Source organism: Natator depressus, chromosome 1 (genome assembly GCF_965152275.1).
Source record: "Natator depressus isolate rNatDep1 chromosome 1, rNatDep2.hap1, whole genome shotgun sequence".
Classification (NCBI taxonomy): domain Eukaryota; kingdom Metazoa; phylum Chordata; order Testudines; family Cheloniidae; genus Natator; species Natator depressus.
Window position 1 is genome coordinate 17,023,453 of NC_134234.1, and position 11,381 is coordinate 17,034,833.

General features: G+C 45.1%; 1 protein-coding gene across 1 annotated transcript; it reads right to left on the reverse strand.

Moving 5' to 3' along the window:
- Nucleotides 1–2,008: 2,008 nt before the first annotated feature.
- NDUFC2 (NADH:ubiquinone oxidoreductase subunit C2) lies at nt 2,009–9,323 on the reverse strand. Its single transcript, XM_074943063.1, has 3 exons — nt 9,109–9,323; nt 5,865–6,008; nt 2,009–2,190 (listed from the first exon to the last, which is right to left on the reverse strand). Exons 1-3 carry the CDS (start codon nt 9,245–9,247, stop codon nt 2,141–2,143), a joined length of 333 nt encoding a protein of 110 aa, XP_074799164.1. The 5' UTR covers nt 9,248–9,323; the 3' UTR covers nt 2,009–2,140.
- Between the last annotated feature and the right edge of the window lie 2,058 nt (nt 9,324–11,381).

The window sequence follows — 11,381 nt, forward strand, 5'->3', positions numbered from 1 at the left end:
GCAGAGGGCATGCTACCTCAACAGAGATCAAACTGTAATGGCTCCTCTAGGCAAGAGGCATTCTGAAGATTAATTTCAGACACTGCAGGAAGTAAAGGCAGTGCCTTAGATAAGATTGCTGTACGTTGGGATTTAGTAGCATTGGAGTAATTTGTTAACAGCACATCTTGGGAAACCAATTTGAGAGATTAGTTTATCAAGTGGTGTTCCCACCAAGTCTTTCCTAGATCAGGCACTATTCAGTATTTTCATTAACTATGTGGCTGATGGAGTGGACAGTAAACTTATAAAATCTGCAGGTGACACCACGCTGGGAAGGGTTACATGTGCTTTCGAAGACAGGATTAGAATTCAAAATGATCTTGATAAATTGGAGAGTGGGTCTGATATCAATAAGCGGAAAGTCAATAAAGACAAGTGCAAAGTACTACACTTAGGAAGGAAAAATGGGGAATAATGGGCTTTGCAGCAGTACTGCAGAAAAGGATCTGGGGGTTCTAGTGATCACAAATGGAACATGAGTCAACAGTGTGATACTGTTGAGAAAAAGGCAAATGTCATTCTGGGCTGTATTAACAGGAAGACTTGGGAGGTAACTGTCCCACTGTACTTGGCACTGGTGGGGTCCAGGTGAGAGCAACAAAAATGACAAGAGGTTTAGAAAACATGATCTATGAGGAGAGGCAGAAAGAATTTGGAATGTTTAGTCTAGAGAAGTGAAGGATGAGAGGGGACCTGATAACAGTCTTCAAATATGTAGAAGGTTGTTATAAAGAGGATTGTGACCCATTGCTTTCCACGTACAAGGGAAGGACAAGAAGTAATCAGCTTAATTTGCAGAAAGGAAGATTTAGGTTAGATATTAAGATAATCGTTCTAATGGTTAGGATATTTACCTAGGGAGGCTACGAAATCCCCATCTCTGGAGGTTTTAGAGAACAGATTAGACAAACACCTGTCAGGGATGGTGTAGGTATACTTAATCCTGCTTCAGTGCGAGGAGATGGACTAGAACAGACAACCACTTGAGGTCCCTTCCAGCTCAACATTTCCAGGATTCTATACATGGATAAAGAAAAGTTGGAACAGTAACAGCAGCAAAATAAAAGGTTTAAATACAGCAACAAATTCTGCACCAAACAAGGGTCATGAGCTTAAAGCATGGCCCAAAAGTGATAAACCAGGATGTGCGCCAAGGGCATGAGAGAGCAGTTTGTGCAAACTTGGAAAAGCTTATTCAGGAGTTAAAGTTTAACTAATTTTTCAGATATTTGTCTTGGATCTCAACTCAATAATGAGGAAAGAGACTGGGTCATATCACCCCATAGGTCAACAACTTTGTTTCAATGTCTAATTTTAGACACATATGTATTTAGGCATTTAAATAAGTGGCCTGATCTTCAGAGATGCTAAGCCCCTGCAATTCCCACTGAAGTTGAGGAATTGTGGATACTCAGCATCTCTGGGGAAAAGAAAAAACAACAAACGTTGGTGCCTAGATATGGATTTGTGGGCCTAACTTTAGGCACCAAAGCTGGAAAAATTTGGATGCAAGTAATAACAACAGCGAGAAAGCAAGTGGAGAATAGGATCCTAAAGGGGATCAAGTATGGATGCCTTGTCAATACTGCGTTCTCTCTCAGCCAGTATGGAAACCCTTCCTAGCAAGGCTAACTTTGGCCCCAATCCTGCAATGAGCTCCGCATAGGCAAGGCCACAGTGTGACCAAGACTCAAGGAATGCGTTAACAATAACAGAAGGCAGGGATTAAATTTCGTTCTCAGGAAGAAGGGGACCTGTATTTTCCTCTACATCAACAGACTAGTAACTGACCTCCACGATTTTCTTTGGTACAGTAGTTCTCATTTCACAATAGTTAACAGGCAACTCAAAACTAACATTTAAATAGAATAAAAGAGCTAAATGCATTGCAAAATACTGAGACAAATATTAACAACAAATGGAACACACTAATTATTCATAGTTTTAATTATAAGAATACAGTAAGTGTGGTTTTTTTGTTTTGTTTTTCAACCAGTGGCATTTGAACAATAACTGACATACAGTCTGCTCAAATATATTTGGGAGTGGTCTCACGAAACACGATCTGGTGAACAAGTCTGTAGTTCTTGAGAAGTTTTCAGCGAATTGGATGGAAGTCCTCCAGCACCTCAGCTAGGATTTTCTTATCTACAAAAGGTAATTAAGTACAATTACGAAAGCTTATTCAGCATTTAGAGAGGGTTTGTTATTGATCAATAATCAGTAAATCAGAACATTTGCTACAGGCCAAATCCAGAGTCATCTGAAGTCAATGGGATCCTGTCTTTCATTAACTCCAGTGGGTTTTGGATCAGGCTTTACTACAGTAGCACTTTGCTTCACAAACTAAACATTCCTCTCTCCCCTTCCCAGTGAAGGTTTAATAGCAGAGCCCTGTAAAGAGGTCTCATTATCAAGAACTTCATTACTTCTACAGAATATTTACTGGCTCATAATGGAAAAGCATAACTAAACTCCACTTAACCAAATATATTTTGCTAGGCAGTAAACTTGAGTCCCTCTTCCCATCATTGCTAATTTTCTAAAATTCAGTCACCATGGCTCTCTCAGGCAAAGCTAGTTGGCAAGATTCTATTGTACTATGGAGCCATAACGTTTCTACTAAGGCTTATTTCACCTGGCATGTTTGTCGATAAAGTGAACGTTGCAATCTAGTTAAATTGAGGATTACTGCTCCTGGCCAAATGAAGAATGTTGCACTGAATTCAATGGACTTTGAATCAGGCTTTTAATACCCAGAGTTTGGGGAGGAAGTAATCAGGCTAAACTCCACTTAATATCTGATTCGGCTGGGAAATGAAGAAACCCTCTGAAGAAGCAGTTTTCCCCTCTGCTTGACAGGCAGGTTTTGGCGAACGTGGCTAGCAGAAGATGGGGTTGTGTTAAGTGGGAAGGGAAATAAAACTATGGCAAAAGGTATGTCTTGAAAAAGTTATAGGAGGAGTTAAAACACCCCTATCCTCTCCATGACCCTTCAGAAAGGAGAAAACTCAGAATAGGTCTGTTGCTAGCTTGATGCCTTTTACTTTTGTCACACACACACACACAATGGCACCCTAGTGACTGATCAAGAGCTAAGTTTCCATTCTTGCAAACAAATGTAATCTATAATGAGTGCACACAAAGCCTGAATCACAGAGAAGTAGTCTATGGTTCACTACGTTAATCTCAGTACAATTTCCAGCCTGCCTTTAAAGGGATCACAGTGGGTTCATTAGCCATTTCTCATCAGTTTCTGAAAAGAATGGTCACAGCTGCACACTAACTGCCCTCCTTTCCTACCTCTATGCCAACAGTTTTAGACTGCATGAGGAGACAATATTCCAGAACTATTAAAATTATAGCAGTGGAACAAAGTTGAAGCCATGGGACGATCAAGATGCTAAAAGAGTACTAGAGGGGGATAAGGCCATTGTGGAGAAACTGAATGAATTCTTTGCATCAGTATTCACGGCTGAAGATATGAGGGATAATCCTCAACCTGAGCCATTCTTTTTAGGTGACAAATCTGAGGAACTGTGAGACTGAGGTGTCAGAGGAGGTTTTGGAACAAACTGATAAATTAAAAAGTCTCCAGGGCCAGATGGTATTCACCCAAGAGTTCTGAAGGAACTCAATGTGGAATTGCAGAACTACTAACTGGTAGTCTGTAACCTATCATTTAAATCAGCTTCTGCACCAAATGACTGGAGGACAGCTAAAGTGATGCCAATTTAAAAAAAAAGCCTCCAGAGACAATCCTGGCAATTACAGGCCAGTGAGCCTAACTTCGGTACCGGGCAAATTGGTTGAAACTATAACAAAGAACAGAATTATCAGACATGTAGATGAACACAATTTGTTGGGAAAGAGTCAACATGGTTTTTGTAAAAGGAACTCATGCCTCACCAATCTACTAGAATTCTTTGAGGGGGTAAACAAGCATGTGGACAAGGGGGATCCAGTGGATATAGTGTACTTAGATTTTCAGAAAAGCATGGTAAATATTCATGGTAAATAAGCTCAATGGCCTGTGATGGGATGTTAGATGGGGTAGGATCTGAGTTACTACAGAGAATTCTTTCCTGGGTATCTGGCTGGTGAGTCTTGCCCACATGCTCAGGGTTCAGCTGATCACCATATTTGGGGTCAGGAAGGAATTTTCCTCCAGGGCAGACTGGAAGAGGCCCTGGGGTTTTTTCGCCTTCCTCTGTAGCATGGGGCACGGGTCACTTGCTGGAGGATTCTCTGCTTCTTGAAGTCTTTAAACCATGATTTGAGGACTTCAATAGCTCAGACATAGGTGAGAGGTTTATTGCAGGAGTGGGTGGGTGAGATTCTGTGGCCCGCATTATGCAGGAGGTCAGACTAGATGATCATAATGGTCCCTTCTGACCTTAATGTCTATGAGTCTATGTGCACAAGAGTGATCTAGTGGATACACTGTACTTAGACTTTCAGAAATCCTGCGACAAGGTCTCTCAACAAAGGCTTTTAAGCAAAGTAATGTGTCATGGGATAAGAGGAAAAGTCCTCTCATGGATCGGTAACTGGTTAAAAGATCAGAAACAAAGGGCAGGAATAAATGGTCAGTTTTCAGAATGGAGAGAGATAAATAGTGGTGCCCCCAGAGGTCTGTACTGGGACAAGTGCTGTTCAACATACTCATAAATGACCTGGAAAAGAGGATAAACAGTGAGGTGGCAAAATTTGCAGATGATACAAAACTACTCAAGATAGTTAAGTCCCATGCAGACTGCAAAGAGTTGCAAAGGGATCTCACAAAACTGGGTGACAGGGCAACAAAATGGCAAAATGAAATTCAATGTTGATAAATGCAAAATAATGCACATTGGAAAACATAAATCCAACTATACATATAAAATGATGGAGTCTAAATTAGCTGTTACGACTCAAGAAAGAGATCTTGGAATCATTGTGGATAGTTCTCTGAAAAATTGGCCAAAGGATGCTGTTGATGCAAACACTGCAGTTCATGGAGATTTAAGTTGAAGTGTGATTCTGTACGAAGGCCCTCTGGAGGGAGGCAGGGTCCACATTCGTTCTCTCAATTATTCCAGAACAAAATATACAAAGTCATTTCCCCCTACCTAGTTCCCAGCTGTCAAAGTGCATCTGAAAAACAAGCTGGGTTTGGTCTGCGTCATATCATCACCACTAGAGCTGTAGTGGGAATTTAACAGACAGTTCCTACTGGTATCAGATAAGATCAGAGAATCTAGTAAAACCTTTGAAGCAATGGAACAGCATCCAGAGGAGGTGGTAGAAGCCAATTAAATGGGATGTTTAAACCCAGAAACACAAGGGACAACACATATTGTGGAGAACAGCCCCACAATGGATAACCTACTATCATTTAGATGGTAAGCTGTTTGGGTCAGGGGCCATCTCTCACCATAAGTTAGCAAAGTGCCTAGTAAAGAAGGGCCCCAGTCTTGGTTACCAAAATACAAAAAATCATAAACTAGGTCTCCGACATCTCCAGCATCTATAATTCAGTTTGCTCCTCCACAGCTATATTGCCTCTGCAGTGCTTACTATTAAAAGCTTATTTCCTCAGTGAAGTAAATGCAAACAACAGAAAACCACCAAGGCAGCAGATCTGTTGAGTAAGAAAGGTCCATTTCTCTATCATAACTTTCCTGACTTTCTAGATCACTTTAAATTGTGACTCAGTCAAAGAGGTGATACTAGCCAGTTGTGGCCTGTTCTGAAAGACTGTATTCTGACTTGGGCATACCAGAATTTATCACCTATTAACTAGTTTGCAATGTCTTTCTTAAAACAGCAACTCAGTATACCTTTTTCCTTAAAATCTTCCGGATGTTGCCTAATGTATTCCATCAGATCTCTGTCCAGTTTAGCATGAATATAGTCTGCACGTTTACTGATATAATATCCAACACACCAGCCCACAGTGGCATACAGGACCTGACGGTGTACTCCTGCAACGTGGAAAAAAAATCCAGAGAAAATGATAAGTAATGTTATAGATATCATTGCTACACATGGAAGTTACGATTTTTCTTTCCCCCTGCTTTCAACATGTGTTTGTTAAAAATTCAGACCCAGAAAAATAGCAGCCTTAGTCTCATCGATGCTAGGGATGCATTCTGAAGGTATCAGCCTTCAACATGAAGGCTGCAACAGTCACTATGTTTAAGATTCCAACTTAAACTAAAGCCACCCAGATTGCTGAATATTTATTATAGGTGACTTCGCACAATCTGATTTTATTATTATTGGAGCCATGGTCTGGAGATTAGTAACTTGGATATAGGAAGAATCCCCAAGAAAAAGACAAATGATTACTTGGGCTCTCAGGATATTGATGGAAGTAGATGCCTAACTAGGATTAGGACAATGCTTGCTCACATGCACAGAACGGATCACCAGGAATGGGGGTGGAGGGAAGGAATTTTCCCATGTACCATCAGGGACTGGGCAGTGGACATGATGGTGTTACACCTTCATCTGAAACCTCAGTCAAGATCGATAGACATACACCTAGATCCCTAGGACTACAGAGGAGGAGGTCTTGACGGGCTCCGAGTCTGATCACATTCATCTTCCAGAATAAAACCAGGGGTACATGATACAGATGAGACTGTCACTACCAAGTGTTCAGGATAAGCAAAGTGGAAAATGGAAAGATTCCCATCAGAGTCCACACCTGTCAGTTGACAGTAGCTGTGGAAAAAGCCCCCCACAGGAAATGGGGAGAGATAGAGGCATTATTGGTAAGAGTCTCACATCTGCCTTGTAGGCCCAGGGGCACTGTCAGGGCTGGGGGTGTATGGGGATTAGATACCTCAATGAGGTGTAGATTCACCCCATCACAGGCATTGGCTTCCTCAAGGCCCCGGGGGTACTCAACCCCCCAGCTCCGCTCCAGGCCCTGCCCCAACCCGACTCGTTCCTCCAAGTCCCCACTCCAGCCCCTTCCCACTCCTGCTCTGCTCAAGGCCCCGCCCCCACCCAACTCCTTCCTCCAAGTCCCCACCCCTGCCCTGCCTCTTCCCGCCCCCCCTCTGCCCCAGGCCCTGCCGCATCTCCCTTCTCCCAAGCCCCCACTCTGCCTCTTCCCACCCCATCCCACCTCTTCCCACCCAGTTCTGCCCCCTCCCCTGAGCACACCCCATCCCCGCTGGGACACTCTGTACCTCAGATGAACACCCAGCACCCCCATGTTCATCCTTGTAAAATGATTGTGTGGTATCCAATGCAAAGTTTGTCATGTCGGGTGTCTTCAGAAGGCTCATGATACACTGAACACTGTTGGTATAGTGATGTTATAATAACTGTTACAGTAATGTTATAGGTTATAATTTCATGTATATAGTTATGAGGCTGAAAATGTATCCTCATGGCTTAAAATGAGCGCAGGCAAAAACTCTCCAAGAGCAGAGAGGGAGTTCACACCTGATCAGGGCAGGTATGAAACAAACCCAGCCCAGCCTCACAGGAACAAAGGACGCTGGCCTAGGCAACAACAAGAGAATCTGTTTGAATGAGTCACCCCCCTTCCTTTGGTCAGTATGGGACTGTGATGAGGTAATGCTCACTTGACTCTGAAGGGGGCAGGGGGGCAGAGAAGAGAGCAAAGCCAAGAGGGAAGAAAAGACACGATAAAAGGGAGAGATGTTTGCCATGCTCTTCCTCTCTCTTCCACCTACACCTACAGACCTACACACCAAGCGACTGAAGCACTGATCAAAGGGGAGAGCCTGGCTGAAGAGCAACCAGCCAGCCTGTGGTGAGAAGCATCTAAGTTTGTAAGGGCATTGAAAGTGTGAAGATCAGCTTAGAATGCGTTTTGCTTTTATTTCATTTGACCAAATCCTACTTGTTACACTTTGACTTATAATCACTTAAAATTTATCTTTCTAGTTAATAAAGATGTTTGTTTATTCTACCTGAAGCAGTGAGTTTGGTTTGAGATGTGTCAGAGTCTCCCCTTGGGATAACAAGCCTGGTACATATCAATTTCTTTGTTAACTGGATGAACTCATATAAGCTTGCAGAGTCCAGCGGGCATAACTGGACACTACAAGATGGAGGTTCCTAGGGTTGTGTCTGTGACCAGAAATATTGGCTAATGTCATTCGGTTGCACAATCCAAGGAACAGCTTACATGCCAAAGGCTGGACGTGAACAGCCCAGCAGTGGGGGTTCTCACAGCAGAGCGGGGTCAGACTGGCTCCCAAAATCAAGGATTGGAGTGACCTAACAGATGACCGGTCCAGATAAGACCAGAGGGGAATGTCGCACTTGCTCCTCCCCCTCCCCCTCAGTGCCTCATGCAAGCTGTGGAAAAGCTGATTGCGGTGGGAAGGAGGTGCTGGGATGGAGGGGAAGAGTTGGCTGCCAGTGGGTGCTAAGCACCCACTAATTTTTTTCTGTGGGTGCTCGAGCCCTGGGGCAGGGACAATCTTTTTGCTGTGTGTTTGTACCATGCCTTGCACAATGGAGCCCTGGTGCACAACTGGGGGTCCTAGGACCTACCACAATAAATAAAATAATAATAAATCCCTTCTTCCACCAGGAGTTATTCACTGGTCCCTCCTAGATCACTGCCTACAGAATCCCCTTCCACACACACAATCCCCACCAGCTCACCCCAGGCATCTTCTCCCTACTGCCTCCCAAACAGTCTCTCCTAAAGCCCAACAGACAACCTCAGTCCTGTCCCCCCCCCCGCCCCTGCAGCCTCCCTCCAACAGCCTCCCAGCCCCCCTCCTGCCCCTCCCTCCAACAGCCTCTCAGCCCGCCCCAGCCTCCCCCTCCAACAGCCTCCCAGCCCCCCCCAGCCTCCCAGCCCCCCCCAACAGCCTCTCAGCCCCCCCGCAGCCTCCCTCCAACAGCCTCCCTCCCTCCACTAGCCTCTCAGCCCCCCCCGCAGCCTCCCTCCAACAGCCTCCCTCCCTCCACTAGCCTCTCAGCCCCCCCCGCAGCCTCCCTCCTGCCCCTGCCAGCTCTCCAGTCCGAGTCCCAGCCCCACCGCAGGCCCCGTTCGCCAGCTTCCCTCCTTCCTTCCTCCCTCACCAGCTCGTATGACCGGGCGCCGGTTGAAGGCGTTGTCCACGAGCGCCGTCGCCCAGCCCACCAGGCCCAGCCACACCGAGTTCCTGTTCAGGATGGGCGGCGGGGGCAGCCCCCGCGACTCGTCTGGCAAGAACACCATGGTGCCCGGACCGCGCGCAGCGACGCACCCGGCCCCGCCAGCTCAAGGACAACAGCTGGTACCGCCCCGAAAAGCGACCCGCCAGCCCGCGGAAGCCGCGACACCAAGGTTCCACCGCGCTGACAGTCCCCCAGCCAGAGTGGCGCCCTGCACAGGGAGAGAGCGGGGTGCAGTGGAAGGGAGGGAATGGGGTTGACTAGGGTGGGTCCTCGTTTGGGGCCCCATTGCAGGGGAGGATGTTTCTAAGTCCCCCAAGATTTACTACATGAATCTTCAAACTTCAAGTACCCAGACCAGAAACATCCTCCCCTTCCAATCGCCTTAGAGGTTCAATCCGTGTCCAGATCGCACCTGATCCCGCAGAAATGCAGCCACGGGTCGCTGGATGCCCCACCCAGCTGAAACAGAAGAGGGCGCGGACCAGACACGGTTTAGCTGAATCCCCTACTCCAAAGCATGGCGATTCCGCTAAACTACACAATAATCCCTACAGATCGTGCTCAAATTCCTGAATTTAACCCCCCTTTCCTAAGAGATCAACTTCACCTTTTCTGAGCTGTTTCTGGCCCAAAAACTTTTTAATGATCAGTATTAACTGTTTGAGTCATTGGGCAGAGAATTAGTCTTTAACCGAGTGATTGGGGTACGTATCTAGGAAGCAGGAGACCCAAGATCAAGAGCCTCTGCCTCACTGGCTATGTATCCACAATGGAACAGCTTCATCAGAAGACTGAAGGGGCCTGTATCAGAATATCCCATAGCTCAGTAATCAGAACACTCTCCTGAAAGCTAGATCCCTGTTCAAATCCTTTCTCCTCCCCCACTCCTGCTGTGGGGAACACTGAACCTCACTCCCACATCCCAAGTGAGGGCTCTAACCACTGAGCAAGAAGTTTTAAGGCAGACACCTCCACTTCCAGCCATTTTGTGTGGCATGCAACCCATGCTTAACTCATCACAAGAAATGACTTAGGTGCTTAAACCACCTGACTTCAGAAGCAATTGCTAGTTGTTTGTGAGTTGCTAGCAGAGATAGGCACTTCCCTGCAACCTGGATGAAGGAACGGGTCTAGGGACTTAAGTGACATACAGCTCTTAACAGCATCTCCCATTGGCTAGTTTAGGCAGCTCTCCACCTACCATGGTAGTTTCTGTGGTTCACATACCACTTCCCCCCACCCTGATGCATTGTTTATGGATCCTAAGTACCCAACACAGGCCCTATCACAACGCTAGTCCTGTGATTTTTTTCTAACACCTATCAGGTGTTGTGACAATGAGCACCACAAAGCCTAAACCCTTTTGGGAATCTAGCCTTAAGTGTTAAAAGCATTTCAAGACCTATATATAAAACAGTGAAGTATTTATTCTCTCATCATATATTAAGATGTGTGTGCTTCTAGTGACTGCTCTGATGTCCTTCCACCTTTATAAAACACACACACACACTTTTAGCGATAGCTGAAAAATATCACCTTTACTTACCACATCAGCTACTAACTTAGGTTTCCACTCTAAATAAGGGCCAGAGTCCTCTTCCAGGCTAATTGAAGAACTAGAAATCTGCTTGCACATCCCCAAATCAGGGATTAGGAGATTACAAAGTTTGGTGCAGGGGGACTCTGGTACTAAAATTAGGGTATTTTAGGGAAGGAATAATCTCCTTCCAAGTAGTGAGGACAAGCATCATGAGTTAAAAAAAAAAAAAAGAAAAAGAAAGGAGACTGTTTGGCACAGTCCATCACCTGTTTACATACGAGCATCTTCAAGGATGTGAACATATCAGGTTAGATAACCCTGTGCTCTACTACTGCAGAACCACCAGACATCATAAATGCCTTTTCTTTAGGGCAGCGTACTGGAGACATTCACATTGTGTGGATACACGTAATCCCATATCTAACATTTTAAAAATTTTCTTTTTTATTTTATAACAAATCACGCAAAATCATGCAACAGCAATAAAGAAACCCAATATTCCCAACAGCATGTTCCTTGTGCTTTTATTGGGATTATGAGTGGTTTCAGAGTAGCAGCCGTGTTAGTCTGTATTCGCAAAAAGAAAAGGAGTACTTGTGGCACCTTAGAGACTAACCAATTTATTTGAGCATAAGCTTTCGTGAGCTACAGCTCA

Coding starts and splice junctions, on each gene's coding strand:
- NDUFC2 (XM_074943063.1), bottom strand. CDS start 9,247: ATGGTGTTCTTGCCAGACGAGTCGCGGGGGCTGCCCCCGCCGCCCATC. Junction 6,009..9,108: donor GCGCCCGGTCATACGAGCTG/GTGAGGGAGGAA, acceptor TCCACGTTGCAG/GAGTACACCGTCAGGTCCTG. Junction 2,191..5,864: donor GGAAGATTTTAAGGAAAAAG/GTATACTGAGTT, acceptor TACCTTTTGTAG/ATAAGAAAATCCTAGCTGAG.